This window comes from Electrophorus electricus, chromosome 5 (genome assembly GCF_041902795.1).
Source record: "Electrophorus electricus isolate QZ-2024a chromosome 5, ASM4190279v1, whole genome shotgun sequence".
NCBI classification, from domain to species: Eukaryota; Metazoa; Chordata; class Actinopteri; order Gymnotiformes; family Gymnotidae; genus Electrophorus; species Electrophorus electricus.
Window position 1 is genome coordinate 3,822,845 of NC_137501.1, and position 16,989 is coordinate 3,839,833.

The 16,989-nt window shown below is 40.8% G+C and overlaps 2 protein-coding genes across 6 annotated transcripts; one reads left to right on the forward strand and one right to left on the reverse strand.

The window, feature by feature from the left end:
* Window positions 1-325: 325 nt before the first annotated feature.
* Window positions 326-6,305, reverse strand: mtx3 (metaxin 3). 4 transcript variants are annotated; one of them, XM_027006260.3, is made up of 9 exons: window positions 6,222-6,305; window positions 5,552-5,621; window positions 5,256-5,332; window positions 4,990-5,082; window positions 4,719-4,901; window positions 4,209-4,285; window positions 3,742-3,899; window positions 3,101-3,189; window positions 326-2,900 (listed from the first exon to the last, which is right to left on the reverse strand). In XM_027006260.3, exons 1-9 carry the CDS (start codon window positions 6,300-6,302, stop codon window positions 2,793-2,795), a joined length of 936 nt encoding a protein of 311 aa, XP_026862061.2. In that variant the 5' UTR covers window positions 6,303-6,305; the 3' UTR covers window positions 326-2,792. The 4 variants fall into 4 exon arrangements, with proteins under 4 accessions (XP_026862061.2, XP_081571174.1, XP_081571175.1 ...); XM_081715048.1 differs by having other exon boundaries at window positions 4,683-4,901; window positions 6,222-6,304; XM_081715049.1 differs by lacking the exon at window positions 3,101-3,189 and having other exon boundaries at window positions 4,683-4,901; window positions 6,222-6,304.
* A 1,166-nt stretch (window positions 6,306-7,471) lies between these two features.
* thbs4a (thrombospondin 4a) lies at window positions 7,472-16,553 on the forward strand. 2 transcript variants are annotated; one of them, XM_081715051.1, is made up of 21 exons: window positions 7,472-7,727; window positions 8,337-8,534; window positions 8,911-9,158; window positions 9,369-9,471; window positions 9,561-9,643; window positions 9,733-9,784; window positions 9,913-10,070; window positions 10,674-10,811; window positions 10,967-11,044; window positions 11,178-11,378; window positions 11,520-11,624; window positions 11,720-11,827; window positions 11,913-12,072; window positions 13,081-13,199; window positions 13,361-13,413; window positions 13,501-13,682; window positions 13,809-14,036; window positions 14,243-14,439; window positions 14,694-14,866; window positions 15,056-15,195; window positions 15,309-16,553. In XM_081715051.1, exons 1-21 carry the CDS (start codon window positions 7,643-7,645, stop codon window positions 15,359-15,361), a joined length of 2,862 nt encoding a protein of 953 aa, XP_081571177.1. In that variant the 5' UTR covers window positions 7,472-7,642; the 3' UTR covers window positions 15,362-16,553. The 2 variants fall into 2 exon arrangements, with proteins under 2 accessions (XP_081571177.1, XP_081571178.1); XM_081715052.1 differs by lacking the exons at window positions 7,472-7,727; window positions 8,337-8,534 and having other exon boundaries at window positions 9,036-9,207.
* The last annotated feature ends 436 nt before the right edge of the window (window positions 16,554-16,989 follow it).

The following is a 16,989-nucleotide window of genomic DNA, read 5'->3' on the forward strand; positions in this document are numbered from 1 at the left end:
ACTGGCATGGATGTGTATGACTGGGAAAAGTAATAGTTCTGAGAAATTTAGAAACAAATTTCTAAATTGCATTGATAAGAGACTGCAGAGTATTTTTGCCAGAATACTTGAGGCATGCTTATCATTAAAAATATAATCACTTAAGGGAGCAATAAGTCATTTTTACCACCAAAAAGTAGCAATTATTTATGACATTTTTAATTTTCTTTTCTATAAAGTGCAGCTCAGGAGAGATATGAAGAATTGAACTGATTTGAAGAATTCAAATGAACCAGTTTATTCTGTGCCTCCCTCCCCTAGTCAGTGTAATGGCTGGTTCATAATGTGAAGAAGAATTGAGAAATGACTTACTGTTCCTTTAAGGTTATTAATACCTAATAGCTATAACAGTCAGTCATATTGTGAGAACATCAATAAGTTACACATGGTTATGGAAAGAAAGACATACCTCAAAATTACCATATTTTTTTTAAAAAAGGAAAAACGGCTTCAAAATACAATAAAAATAAATATTTGAAAAACAATGTTAATAAAAATATATCACTGCCTGGTCCCTTTGACAACTAAGGTGTCTACAAATCTTTGCCAACACAAAGCTAAAAAGTAAACTGGTGCAGATGTTCCAAATTCTGACAGAATGTTCCAGGCCGATCACATATACTCGGATTAACTGCCATTATGTGACGCAAATCTTTCAGAAATAATGTGTTCAACGTTTCATATATCTTCATAGCTATCGTGAAACATTTTGCAAGGAATTTGTTCTTCAGTGTCTCTGTTCTTATAGACTCAGCTGAACACTGCTGATACCTTTGCCCATCACCACTTTGAAATATAATTTCACTATGTCAGTCATAAAAATATAATTAAGACAAATGGCACTTGAATAGTAGCAATGTCGCATTGCTTAATGAGTAGCATGTATAAATACAGTATTATAGACACAATAATAAATAGAGCATATTGACTGAGCATACAAGCAGATTAGAAGCTTTCAAATTTGCCTAAAAGTATATTAAATATAAGCCAAGATTCACTTTTCTACCTTGAAAGATCTCTTTTGATGCCATATTGAATATTTTATATGCTGCATTTAACAGGCTTGTTTTTAATTACATAGTTTCACTTTTTTGCAGTTAAGATGTTGAAAATGACATAATGCCATATTTTTACACACACACACACACACACACACACACATACATACATATATACACACACCCTGGCCAAAAAAAGGTCACACACTAATAATTTGTTGGACCACCTTTAGTTTTCATTACAGCACACATTCACTGTGGCATCGTTTCCTCAAGCTTCTGCAATGTTACAACATTTATTTCTGTCCAGAGTTGGATACATTTTTCCACAAGAGCTTGTATTGATGATGGGAGATTTGGACCACTGCGCCAAGTCTTCTCCAGCACATCCCAAAGATTCTCAAGGGGGTTCAGGTCTGGACTCTGTTGTGGCCAATCCATGTGTGAAAATGATGTCTCATGCTTTCTGAACCACTCTTTCACAATTTGAGCCTGATGAATCCTGGCATTGTTATCTTGGAATATGCCCGTGCCATCAGGGAAGAAAAAATCCATTGATGGAATAACCTGGTCGTTCAGTATATTCAGGTAGTCAGCTGACCTCATTTTTTGGGCACATAATGTTGCTGAACCGAAACCTGACCAACTGCAGCAACCCCAGATCATAGCACTTCCCCCACAGGCATGTATGGTAGGCACTAGGCATGATGGGTGCATCACTTCAGCCGCCTCTCTTCTTACCCTGATGCTCCCATCACTCTGAAACAGGGTAAATCTGGACTCATCAGACCACATGACTTTCTTCCATTGCTCCAGAGTCCATTCTTTATGCTCCCTAGCAAACTGAAGCCGTTTGTGATGGTTAGCCTCACTGACAAATGGTTTTCTTAAGGCTACACAGCTGTTTAGTCCTAATTGAGTTCCCTTTGCATTGTGCGTGTGGAAATGCTCTTACTTTCACTATTAAACATATCCCTGAGTTCTACTGTTGTTTTTCTATGATTTGATTTCACCACACGTTTAAGTGATCACCGATCACGATCATTCAAGATTTTTTTCCAACAATATTCCTTCCTTCAAGATGTTTCCCCACTGTCCTTCCATTTTTTAATAATGTCTTGGACGGTTCTTAACCAGATTTTAGTAGTTTCAGCAATCTCCTTAGATGTTTTCTCTGCTTGATGCATGGCAATAATTTGACCCTTCTGAAACAGATTAACATCTTTTCCATGACCACAGGATGTGTCTTTCGACATGGTTGTTTAACAAATGAGAAGCTACTCACTGCATCAGTTAGGGTTAAATAACTTTTTGCAAGCTGAAACAATCACCCATGCAGTAATTATCCAATGGGAGGCTCTTACCTATTTGCTTAGTTAAATCTAGGTGGTGACCTTTTTTTTGCCAGGGTGTGTGTGTGTGCATGTGTAATATATAATATATATATATATATATATATATATATATATATATATATATATATATATATATATATAAATAAATAAATAAAATCTTCAGCCCTTTACAAGAGATGCAATGTCTTCATTTTTGTCCCTGTCCAGACACAAAGCCGACAATCTAAACTTTCCGTGTTACAAATGTCACGCTGCATCAAAAAATAGAAAAACAATGAATAAACTTATCACTGCTGCTGTAGTTAGGCTCGTATGAAGAGATCGCTCCAAGTGCCGCTCATAATAATGAGCGTAAATAGCAGAATGGAGGGAGAGACCGATGCTCAGGAGGGGACTGGGGTCAGGCAGGGGTGGAGTTCCTCCCAGCGGTCTGGAATGAAGGTTTGGGTGCAGGTCTGTGGGCTCTGTTCAGCCTATGTTGCGGGCTGCTTCGCAAGTTATCGTCCATCTGACACACAAACACAAGAAGCCGTCAGCCAGCGCGACTGAGCCAAGGCAATGCAAAAACATCAATGTGGATAAGTGGCTCATGCATATGTTTCTTTATGAAATTAAGCGTTTTTCTACATCATGTCCAGGTTGCGCCTTGCCGCTACTACTAAGGTGCTAATGACCACAGGGAAAATGACGAGCAGATTTAGGCAGGACCTTCTCGATAAGGTTGGACTCTTTGTTAACAAGCTGCGTCAGTTTCTGGAGGTTTGCATCGACTGCGTCCTGGTTAGAATGAGGACGGCCTGTTATGAAGGTGGAGAAAGGAGGAAAAGAGGACAAGCACTGATTCCAGTGAGCTATAGAAGGTGGATGTCACATGGAAGAAATGTTAGTACAAAGAATTCCAAACCGAGACACACCGTGTTGTTTAATATAACACCGCAGTCCGAGTTGAAACTGTTTGATTAGATTACTGGAGCCATGTTTTTTAGCAGATGCCATGGGCAATTTCTCTTCGTGTCAGTAATTTATGAAAGTCATGAGAAGTTGATCTTCGATTAGACTACCATACGTTTTAGGCATCTGACGGCCATTTGCCTTAAAATGAACTGAATGGGTCATGATTAAATGCAGATGAGAATCTTTTGACTGAATTTGTTAGAAAAGAGAATAAAATTACAGATCAGGAAGATCAAGATTGTTCACCAAAAAAAATAAGTATCCCTTTCACCAAGCAAAGAAATGATCAAGGCCAATTGTGTAAGCTATGAAATCCATACTCGTGTATAAATGCTTGTACTGTGTATAAACTTTGTGGACTAGCAGCATTTAAGAGCTGCTGTATTCTCCCTTACCAGAACCAGCCTCAGTAAAGTAGTTTTGGAGGATGGTACTGCAGAAGTGACAGAGGTTATGAAGCTGTTTCAGATGCTGCTGCAGTTGACCACTGGGCAGACTGGCTTTATGGAGTGGAGCCAAGTAGCCAAACACAAAGGCATCCAAACTCGTAGGCCTACAAGGGCATAAAATATAACCTGAAGACACCGTGGCAGGACGTCACCAATATTCACAGCTACAGGTCAATAACTCATTACTGTTAACTGAAATATGACATTATATAAAAGTCCGTATAGAGAATTATAAAACAAGGACAGACAAGGATAAATCATATTCCCATGGCATCTTGCTCGAGTCACTGGAAAGTCAGACCTGTGCCCACATTTGCACATTGCTGCCTCTTTCCATGATATAATGAGGACATTCACTGTACACAAACAGACCTGTTGGACAAATGAAAGTGAAAAATGACAGCTGAACTCACGCATTTCCAAAAAAGTAGAGCGAAGTCCCCAGTCTGTGGGATAGCAGATTCAGGCACTCCTTGGCATCACTGTAGATCTGTACAATTGTACAGTTGTAACATTTACTACATTAGTGCCAATCAAAGACTATTAAAAAAACTCCGTTCTGGACTTGCATCATAACGGGTGTTTTGACCACACTACTGATCAACCCTTTGGGAACATGTAGATATTTAGCCCATTATTTTAAGATGGCCATTATTTGGGCCCTGAAGATGAGTTAAAATCAGCTTTCTGTCCCAACACTGCCCTGCAGATCAAATCCACAGCATGTTCTGAATGGACTAAATTAAAAGTTGAGCTGCACACTGAATCTGCTCATCTCGTCATCTTTCATTCATGTAAAAATTATATTCCCAATCCTACATAATTCTGAGCAAGTCCTATAAAAAAAATAATATTAGCAAAGCAGGAGAGAAGAGCGATGATCTTACAGAAGAAGAAACCGGCCTTCTTTTTTGAGCCTTTACCTTTCCTTCTACCTCAGTGATGGAGTGCAGTGGGGCCTCAGCCTTGGTGAGCAGAATCCTAGAGAGAGCCGCACCAGCCAGGCGGCCTGGCACGAAGAAGCCAAGTGGGAAGGGAGAGTGCGCTGCAAACCACGGCTTCGTAAGGCTGCTGTAGTTTTCTGCATCCACCCAGAACGTGTGGAGCTGCAACACACCCACACGCACACACACGTTATGTAAAGGCTATGCTTCATGGAGCATGAGGTCATGAAGGGTGGAGTGCTGAACGAACCAGAGCAGGCTGAAGCTTCTCCTCCAGCAGTGCGATGTAGGCCATGGTATCCGCGCCCTGCTTGGCCGACAGCTCATAGTCTGCGTTGAATCTCTGTTTGGGGAACAAGGATGGCTGCCTGTTCATTTCGCAGACAAAATCATTTAGTATGTCAGGATTTTCTCATCACTGCATGTCATAAACCAAAAAGACTCATTCAAATGCAAACCTTGCCTACTTTTTTGTGTTTATTATAGATAAATCAATCAGTTATAGTTGATATTTACATTTTTTCGGAGGAAATTCAGAATCTGTGTAGGTTCTGTTACTGAAGAGCACTCATAGTTCAGTTGTGGAATCACAGCTGAAGAAGGAGAGAAAAAGACACGTCACTATCTTCACATGCTCCAACACTCCACAAGCTTCTATATAGCTCCCCAGTTCTCTCCAGCAAATTCTGACATGCCATGCATACTTTCAACAACATACAAAAGCTAATATTAAATATAAATATTTCAGCACCACTCATCATACTCCACTGCTGCTAGAGTGAATTATCTATGTATAATTTATAATGCGCTACCAGTAATAGTCCTCCATGTCCAGTCCACTGGCTTCACTGTAAGTTTGGCACCAGCAAATTTTGCATATGCCTAGAGAAATGCATCGAAACCACAGATGAATGCAAAATATACTGTGCATGTAACCCTACACCAAAAGTACATAACATTCAATTTCGGAACCAATATTTATTAAGCTCAGAGCACAATATATGTCTACACAGACAGGTAACCGCCATCACCAACTCGTTAGCTAGCTATCTACCATTTTCTACTTTACCACTGCAGCTACCATAACCAAATCCAATACACTAATGTCTTAAATTCATGATCACATCCGACAGGGAACGACAACATGACCTTGAGGGGGGAAAACTGCAATATACAGTCTTACTATCAGCAAACAGGTCAAAACTTTGTTACAACCAATCAACTGTAGCAAGCTAGATTTACTGTCATATGCACATCGCTGAGTTAGTTAGATAGCAATCTGTGAAAATCAAACCGACTCGAAATCAGAGACTACTTGTTTTCCGAGGTTTAATTCAGTATAACACGCTGGTATGTGCATGGATCAACTAGCTAGCTAGCTATAAGCATTTGTTATATCAATCAAGCTAGCTGAAGACTCCCAAAAATGAACTTTCAAGCCCGTCACTGCTAACAGCTATTGCGTAAATATTTTTTTGTTACCAGCACAATCAGAGATTCTGTATGTACAGATGGCAAGTCCCAGTCGCCTCCCCAGCAAAGTAGCTCCATGGATGCCGCCATGTTTGTTTGACAGAAACGTCAGTGACAATTATGAGTGACAGCAGCAGGCTCCGCCCCCTGTCCAGCAGGCTCCGCCCCCTGTCCTCGCATAGTAGAGCACCGCAGCACCGCAAATTGTAATTAAATTAGGTTCATTTTAATCTAATAAAGGACTTGTTAATAAGATGAGTAGATTAATAAATTGGCTATTTAACTGTGTTGGAACCAAAACTACTAAATTATGCAGATGTACCCTAGGACCAAGATTTTAAAACCCCAGTGGATAAAGAAAATAATATTTCTGCCATTTTTAAAATGTAGCTCTACAGAATGACCAAATTTAAAAACAAAGAAAATTCTCAAGATATGCAAAACAAGCTATAAAAGCCAGCCATCTGTGAGGATAGGCTCCAAAGATCCAAACTGTCCAAGCTATGAAGCTGCAACAATCACAGGTAGCCGCCTTGGAGGTGCACTGTCATAGAAAACTAAAGTTTAAGAAAATGAATAAAACCTAATTCTAATAAATTCTTAATCTAAAAAAAAAGTAATTCTTCTTCTTCTTTACTTTAAACTTATTTTACATAGTATCTGAATTATATATATATATAATTCAGATATATATATCTGTTGAAAAAGTAACCCCAAAAAGGAATTTGCAGTTTGCGACAAGCCAATGAGCCAGGTTATTCCTGTAAATAATAGGCACAATCCAAGGGCCTGGTTTAAAAAGTGGTTTTACAGCATTTTTCAGACATAATTCAGGATTTTTATTCAACATTCAAGTATCAGAATAGTATAAAGATAAACTGAGTGTTGATTATGCCATTTGGTTTGTGATAAATGAAAAGAAGAGGCAATAGATATATTTTGTCCTCTTCAAATTCACCATAAATAAAAATATTCAATATTAATTACCCAATAGACAGCAGTCTCATGGGAATATGTCCACATTTAACAAGAGAAATGTTGTTTTTATGAAAACAAAAACCAAAAAAATTTAGTTCCCATTTCTTTGAAGTAATCTACAGGAAGCAAAGAACACATCGTATGGTGCACATTTAACATCCTTTTAGTAAAATGGTCACTAATTCTGGGAAGTAAGCTGGGAGGAGATCCTTGGTCACACCTTCTACGTCTAAAGTCATCTGAGAAGTATAAATCTCCTGGGCACCTATCTGGTTCTCATTCAGCATCTGGACTGCAGTAATCCAGGAGGAAAAAAACAGCAGCACGTCTGCTTTGACTGCTACTGCTCTGGAGTGAACTGGGAGGCTGCAATAGAGAACGTGTGCTGGAAGAGAGAAGGGGTCCTCATTATCAGTACCAGGGACAAAAATTTTATTTCTTCTGCCACAATCATGAAAGTGGCTTCATGGGCAAATGTTTTGTTCAGTTTACAGGTGGTTCTGCAGTTTCCTCTTACAGTGAATGCCCAAGGAATTGGTAAGTGAATAATATAACTACTAATCATTTTTATGAGAAACAGCATTTTTTATTTATTTTTTTTTTTGTGAGGCACAATTGCTTGTGGTTGAGAAACAGCTCAAACTGTTCACAGCAGTTTCTATGAATTTACTCTTTGGAAAGAATTTATAATATATGCCCAGTATCCATTACATTGCTATGCTACACAGTGCAATTGTTATTTCACATCACAAATGTCATATTTAATATTGGTTTCTCTTACACTGGGTTTTGTCAGAATATGGGCTACTATGTACTAAATGTACAAAATATACTGTTTCTAATGGGCATGCCGTAGACATCTAACCAATAAAAGAAGTAGAAGGGCCCCATCACCGTTTTTGTTTTAGTACCAGGTGTGATTTCAAACACTCCATAAACTGGTCATCAGCTCCAAGTCAAATCTGGAAAGAAGCAGTGTTAGTAGTTTGATGGTTTGATGGCTCTGCTAAAAGAAGAAAAACATGCAAGTAAAACTGGAAAGGGTGGAGCTGTGTAAACTAAAATGTACAGCATGGTCTGTTTTTACTATAAGAATAAACATTTCTGCATTAATTTCAGAGATTAATTTCCATCCCTGTCTTGCAGTCTATGATCTTCTGATGTCATCGGATTGTTTGCCTGATCTCCTGCAAGGAGGTCTTAAGACCAAGAATGTGAACGAAGTTTTTGTCCTGACAACCTTCCAGCTCCAAAACAAAGCTCCAATACATGTCTTTCGTCTTTACAACCCTGCAGATAACAGCGATTATTTTGATTTCACTACACATGGGAAAGTCAACAAAGGTATTTTTGGCAATAAACAGTTAAATCGGCAGGCATGACTGAATGCATTTGTAAAGCGTTAGCAAATTATGTATCATCCTTGACAGTCTAAATGTGCATCCAGGTCAATTTGTATGGTGTAAGATGAACTACTGGACTCGGATGGACACTGCGGGAGTGAACTGCTAATCCTGCACTGCTAATTTGCTGGAAGGGTTCACCCAGCAATGAAAAAAACAGAAAGGGCACATTTGGACTTAAGTGTTATACTCCAGACAGCATTATTAGGACAGTAGCAGATGTTTTGTTAAGTTCAAATGTCTACAGACCTGTCTACAGACTCTTTCTCTCTCTCTCTTTCTCTCTCTCTCTTTCTTTCTCTCTCTCCCTCTCTTAGTGTCTCTGAAGTACCTGAAAAGCAATGGAAAAATGGGCAATGCCAACTTTGTCAAAGTGCCATTGGCGGATGGCCGCCCCCACCACGTCATGCTGCATTTCAGTGGTCTGAAGCATGGCTCGGCCAGCATGGCCCTCTATGTGGACTGCAGGCTGGTGGAAATAGTGGAGGACCTACCAGTTGCCTTTAAGACACTGCCTCCTGGCTCCAATAGAGTGGCACTAAAAACTATGCCCACTACATCACAGGTATAAGCTCATGCAGAAAAGAGCACATGGACCCAAACTAATTATCAAGGTGATTGACAATATTGGCTGAATACAGAATTTTGACAGGTTTCCATTTTGCCCAGTATAATAACCCACAGAATTTAGCTCCTTTTTCCATTTTTTATGATACAAGATAAACATATTACTGTACCTGTGGGCCATTAAATATGATCTGTATCTTTGCTTTAGGATCGCCTGTCTGACCTTAAGATAGTGCTAGATGAGTCTATTGAGAATGTCGTTGAACTTCAAGACTGCACTCTCCAGCAGGGTGAATCACTGCAATTATTGGGTGAGAAGCATTTTGGGGGACTTATAATGGCTGATGTATTAAAGTAACATGGAGTAAAATCATCATTATTATTGGATTAATTCTTATAGGACTCACATCAAAGCTGGAACCAGGCCCCATGATTGAACTTTTAAGGATAGTCCAAGAACTGAAAGATAAAATGGACCAGCAGGTAACTGTTTTTTATTTGGAGACTATATGGGCTAAATTTCTGCAGGCAGAGTGGTTTTCTAGGTCACTTTGTCATTATTATCTTGACAGATCCGGGAAACTGCCAGTCTGAGGAAAATTCTTATGGAGTGTGTTCCTTGTGGTAAGACTTATACTAAATTTCTTCAAGCAGGTCTGATGTGAACATATTTTCAATTAGCAATGAAATTCACTTAATGAGGATGATGAATTCTTGAGACAGGCTAATTGAAGCATTTGGGTAATATTTAGAGGGACCAAAAGAAACACAAGACGTGAGTGCATCCAAGTGTGCTCCTGGAATCTGCTTCCAGCAAAGTATGTGCTCTGAGACAGAGCAAGGCGTCATCTGTGCACCGTGTCCTGAGGGCTACATTGGAGATGGAGTCCACTGTGATGATATGGATGAGGTAAGCCTTCGCATACACAAAGGACTGCTAAAGATGATAAAATGCTAAATGCTAATGAACAAAGGTTAGCAATGTGGGAATGAAACCGTTTTACTGACCACTCCATTAACTGGGGTTAACATATACACACTTTCAGCAGGAACAGATAAGAACATGGAAATCTAAAGTAATTATAATTCTTTAGATCTTTTATAATGCATTTTATTTTACACTAGATTGCAGCCTAGATACTTAGGTGTGTTTTATATCCATATGCATGTCAATTCAAGTCCATCCTACAGACAGATGAAACAGAGCAGTCATAAGACTTCTCTTGAAGTGGTTCAAGTAATCCTTCCAAAAAGCTGTGTCCTACTTTTTGGAGTGGAGGACAATCAAATCCATCCAATATACCTCCTGTAACAGCACATTATCTAGCTTTTGTTTGCTCTTCATTAATAGAGCCATTGTTTGAGTGATTTAATGAGAAACTGAGGTAATCATTTCCTGGGAGAACCATTGTGTTCCGTATTCAGATCACGAACAAAATGCTTGCTTAGCATTATGAAGTACGAATCCGGAGAGAATAACTGTTGGTGTTTATTGTGATGTGTGTGTATGCAGTGTCAGCTGAACCCCTGTTTCCCTGGTGTGCGGTGCGTCAACACAGCTCCAGGGTTCAGGTGTGACAGCTGCCCCAGAGGGTACACTGGCGACCAGGTGCAGGGTGTGGGTGACGTCTATGCCCAGACACATAAACAAGTGAGAAATTCTTAGCCATCTCAAATCCCTATACTTCTATATTTCACATAAAAAAGCTTGTAATTTAGTCTCTGCCCAATTTACTCAACCTACTACCTATCTTACATCCTGTTTTCTACATGGTGGTTGATGTTGGACCCTTTGCTGTACATCAGGTCTGCTATGACATAGATGAATGTCAAAGCTGGAACAATGGGGGCTGCACCCCCAATTCCTACTGCCACAATACAGTGGTAAGATGTTTACTTTATTCAGACTGACCTTGCTTTGGTGTATATTTCTTTTTTTGCTTTCGTGCCTCCTACACTCAAGTGCTGGCAATCTGTGAATGAGGCTCTTCTCCAGTGACAGGTGCTTTCCTCTCAGGGTTCATTCCACTGTGGACAATGTAAGTCTGGCTTCACTGGAGACCAGGGAAGCGGCTGCAGACCGACTGGACTAGGCTCCAGTTACGTTACTGCTCGTCCTGCTCCTCTCTCTGGAAGGCTGTGCAGGAACGGCCAGCCCAACCCGTGTGATGCTAACGCTGAGTGTGTGGTAGAGCGAGACGGAAGCGTCAGCTGTGTGGTGAGATGCTGAGATATCTCCGTGTGCCCATATCTTAAGAAGCCCCCAGCTCATGAATCACAGTATACAGTATGTCACGTTCATGTCCGACTTTGAGCTTGGGCCGCGCCAACATGCGCTAACGCGTGCTGCCTTCACTAGTGCAACATCGGCTGGGCAGGTAACGGCCAGGTGTGCGGGAAGGACACTGACATCGATGCCCACCCAGACAGGAAACTTCAGTGTCATGATGCAAACTGCAAAAAGGTGACTCGCATGCGGCTTCCTCCAAGTGCTTTGGCTCCCGCATGGGTGAGAATTATAATACGGTTCCTAGGTGACCCTGTGTGTGTTGCTTCTAGGACAACTGCATGTATGTGCCAAATTCTGGCCAGGAGGATGCGGATGGAGATGGGAAAGGAGATGCCTGTGATGAGGATGCCGACAGCGATGGGATCCTCAACGAGCAGGCACGCACACCAAGACTTAATTCATCCTAGTTAAGAAGTCCTTTAGCTCTTCTGAATGATAATCCATTGTTTCTGAACAAAACAGGACAACTGCTGGTTGACCCCAAACATAGACCAGAAGAACACAGATGAGGACCTTCACGGTGATGCATGCGACAACTGCATCACGGTGAAGAACCCAGACCAGCGGGACACAGACCAGGACGGACTGGGGGATGCCTGTGACGACGACATGGACGGTGACGGTAACGTGCCACTGTGCTTTGACCCCGCCCTTTGGGCCCTTATACCCACATGCCTGCCGTTTTGCCTGCCGGGCTGCTACTGCCTGTTCAGAGTGTGTGATTTTAGCACCAGGCTAAAATCAGCTTTTACTACTTGGGCCGCGACCGAGGTGTCAGAGACGAACGATGCCACACCTCCCTCACATTTTCCCCAACTATGCCTTTCCTCCCCATGCCTCCAAAGACATTTGTTTTCTCTCAGACGCAGAAACGGTGTTTAAAAGATCTTTTTTTTTTTTTCCATAAGCCTGTGTCTCGTCCAGATTTTCTTGCGCTTAGGTCATTTTTTAATGGGGAAAAACAGAAGCGAATGTACGCCTGCATTCTTCAGAGCACCAATTAGAACCCCTTACTTATTCAGCAAGATCTTTAATAGTTATTCAGGTGACAGCAGAGGCCTGCAGAGGCATTTTAACCACAGGCCTCCTTGGAACCAGTATTTTGATTTTGTACCTCTAAAGAACAATTATATGTTCCTGTCTGCGAGGAAAAAAACAGCAAGCCCAGGCAGAGCTTGACATTTACAGTCCATTCACAGAGACTTGGCTCCAGACACTTGACTTGCTGACTCGATCTTTCAGAGTCTGGTCATGTCTCCTTGGGCAAAACCACATTTCCACCAGGAAGCCAAGCCAAGAGCTGATGACCAGTGGAAACTATTCCACAGCTGCCTAACAGAAACACTGCCACCTGGTGACACATGGCCCATAATAAACATTCTATGTGCACAAAGACACCTCTGTGCTGAATATGCCAGCCATCTATCATGTCAATATTGTGTCCATTATTCCATTTGCACTATGCATTGACATTTTAGGTCTTACAGATTCTGGTATACCTCAGGGATACTTCAGTTGCTCGTATGTTTTCAGATGCAATGACTGACTCAATTATTTTTGGTCAGTTACTCAGTTAATTAGTCAGTTAATTACTAATAATTCATATTATTCGTCATATTGGGATGAGCAGGTTTGAAGAATATTTTGGATAACTGTCAGAGAGTCCCCAACCCTGATCAGCTGGACAGAGATAGTGATGGTGTAGGAGATGCCTGTGACAGTTGCCCTGAGGTGCCCAATCCCAATCAGGTATATCATGGATATGTAATTTCCAATATTGTTGATATTTGCAATTATATTAGCTACAGAAATATCAAATAACTCTGACACATATACCTTTCTGTATGTGCCTATTGAAAATATTTAATTTGCTGTATTAAAATGAGACTTTTCTTTGCTTGGTCCTGTAGTCTGATGTTGATGATGATCTTGTTGGAGACACATGTGACACTAATATCGACAGGTAAATGCACACACATTGTAAAGCACATATTTTTCCCACATGCTAATCCACAGACGCATTCTCCATAACCCTAAATCTGGTTTGCAGTGATGGGGACGGACACCAGAACTCCAAGGACAACTGTCCGACCATCATCAACAGCTCTCAGCTGGACACGGACAGGGACGGACTTGGGGACGAGTGTGATGATGATGACGATGATGACGGCATCCCAGATGATAAAGATAACTGCAGATTGGTGCCGAACAAAGATCAGGCGGACGGAAACAGTATAAACATTATCCACCTTATGTTCACTTGCAAAAAAGTGTTGCCTTTTGTTATACTGTCCTGCCCTGTTACACTGGCCTTGTGTTGTATAATACTGTTCCGTTCCTCTATGTGCTTTTTATTAGATGATGGAGTGGGTGATGCCTGCACCGGAGACTTCGACAAAGACCATGTGATTGACAGGATCGACACTTGTCCTGAGAACGCAGAGGTCACATTGACAGACTTCAGAGCCTATCAGACTGTAGTGCTGGATCCTGAGGGCCAGGCTCAGATTGACCCCAACTGGGTCGTCCTCAATCAGGGAATGGAGATCATTCAGACAATGAACAGTGACCCAGGTCTCGCAGTAGGTAAGTTGTCCCTGAACTCCAAGTATATGAAGAACTGTGCCAGTGATGAATGCCATTCATTAAACTGCATTACATCATCACTCAATGCTTATTAATTTTGGCCTTTAAATCTGAGGCCAGTTCAAACAAGCAGCATTCATCTCCCGCTTTTAGTTGAAAATTAATATGCACCCAGTGCTAAATGCCCTTTTCTTCATTTTCCTCAGGCTACACGGCCTTTAGTGGGGTCGACTTCGAGGGCACTTTCCACGTGAACACGGTAACCGATGATGACTATGCCGGCTTCATCTTTGGCTACCAGGACTCATCGAGCTTCTACGTGGTGATGTGGAAGCAGACGGAGCAGACCTACTGGCAGGCTGTGCCCTTCCGTGCTGTGGCAGAGCCAGGCATCCAGCTCAAGGTTCTAGTACTCTCAGTATCCATCTCCACTCTTGCTCATGCTTGACATCCAGGCTCTGTGATTGTCATTAAAGTGGTTCCTTTGGGCCTCGGCTGAGGCATTCCAAGAGCTCTGGGTCTGACCTCTGTGCCAGAGCATGTGCAGAAGTGTTTAAGTGCAAAAAGTGTTTGCATATGCTGTAGCCAGATGATTAGTTTGGCCTTTAATCAAGTGTCATGGTAGTTAGCTTAGTATATCATATCTTGCGCATTTAGGCCGTGAAGTCCACCACTGGGCCTGGAGAGTTTTTGAGGAATTCTCTGTGGCACACTGGGGACACCGAGGATCAAGTGCGGCTGTTGTGGAAAGACCCTCGTAATGTGGGCTGGAAGGACAAGGTTTCTTACCGCTGGAATCTCCAGCATCGACCACAAGTGGGATACATCAGGTGCGATGCCAGAAGTGGCAATTCTAAAGTCTTAAAGACATGAAAGGCAAATATGTAGATATCTTTGGGGGGAAAGAAAGACGATAACATTCTAATGCTTGCAAATACCTATTTTGTAAGGAATCATACAGACTAACTTCACCTTGTATATATTGCTGTAATACCTTTTTTTTTTTTTTGCTTGAGAAGGGTACGTTTTTATGAAGGCACCAGCCTGGTGGCTGACTCTGGAGTGGTTATTGACACCAGCATGAGGGGCGGTCGCCTGGGTGTGTTCTGCTTCTCCCAGGAGAACATCATCTGGTCCAATCTGAGATATCGCTGCAATGGTAAGCAAACTACACATGCAAGTTTAAGACAGCTCTTGGCTTGTTTTTGAACCAATTTAAAATTGGAATGTTTTGCAGAAAAATACATTTTAACCCCTTTGTTGTTTTTGCAGACACAATCCCTGCAGACTACGAGGATTACAATGCACAGCTCGTTGTCAGTTAAGAAGAAAATAAAATTTACTGAATGCTAGTCAAAGCTAGAATGGACCAGTTAGTGTTTAATAGAAGTCCAAATATAAGTCAAGTACCTTAGCCATTGAGCTACCACTGCCCATTATTAGCTAATCCAACTAATCAGATAATCCAACATTATTAGCTAATCCAAACTGTACCCTCAATGTTAGTCATAGTAGTGTCTTTTGGGATTAATATTTCTTAAAGAGATAACAAAATGGGAACTTCATGGCAAATCAATTCAAAAACTGCTCATTTGGTTGACACACATTCTGGGGCAAAGATGGGTTCACTGACCTCTGATTCTTAGTTTACTTACATATTGTCTGTATGTGCCACTTTTTGTAGAACAATTCCACCCTGGGCCCGCTGGCAGTGATCCTTTTTGAAACACATTGTAAGGGAAGGGAATATCGCTTCGTGTAAGAAGTAAGAGGAGACATATTTGGAATTTTCTGTCTACAAAAGGTACATTAGGTTATGAACCTTAGCTTACTTTGAGGAATGGCTATGATGTTTGAAAATCCGGTTCCATTACGTTAAGAGACGGACTTCAAATGGGCAAAAGTTGTAGCTGTGTCGGTGTCAGTGTTAACTGGAACTGGGCAGTGTCAAGTTAATATTGATCTCCTTGATCAATACATTATCTGATCTTTCTGAAATTGCAGTATATACATTTTTACATTATATATTACATTTTAAACAGGTTTAGGCTCTTAGACAGCTGTGGCAAACATGTAAGCACACGTAGCATCCAGCAATGTCTCAGTTCTGTACTCATGACTACATTAGCTCACTTTCAGTTCAGTTCAAACCATTTACAGATGTACCCATGCACTCAATTCAAGCCCAAATTTTCTTTCCAGAGTGAATGAACATACCTTTTATTTTTGTAACTTCTCATCTTTTTTATTGAAAGAATGAATTAAAAAAAAAAAAAAAAACCCTCAAAAAGTCAACTTTGTTTCAAATACAAGTTTTTATCTCAGGCTCATGTCCACCTTCTTTCAGAGAAATACATCATAAAAGGTAAGAAATGTAGAACATAAATGGTATATCAAAATTAAGGTAATGTTTCTGTAAACATATCATATTTATAAACATATGCACTTTTTGGAAGGGTAATAAATTTGACATGCAAAATTAGTAAGAACAAAACAAAAATTAGAACTCTTTGTAAACACACCTAGTGGTCATCTTTAAAATGGACACTATACACTAATGTTTCAGTCTTCATATTCTGTTTAAGAAGTTATGCTTCATCTAGATGCAGATGGTGTGACGTGAGAGAGAGAACCAGGGTTTTCACAAACGTAGAAAGAAAAGGACTATGCTTCAACTCAGCATGTTGTTACAGTGAGTGCAGCACCTGTCTCTCTGAAACCTGAAGCTCTAGCCACCCAGTAGTACTGCAGCACATTCTGACTCACGCAAGTCACAGAACAAGAACACAGAGGAACCAGTTTAAGGATACGAGGGAGCAAGTTGCATTTGGGGAGCTTTAACTTGCGTTGACCCTTTTCTTTAGCTTAATTAGTTTACATCTATGTAGAACACAAGTGTTTTGCAGGTTTACCTGGGAAAAAGGTATTAGCTCACACTGTCAACTACTTGGCA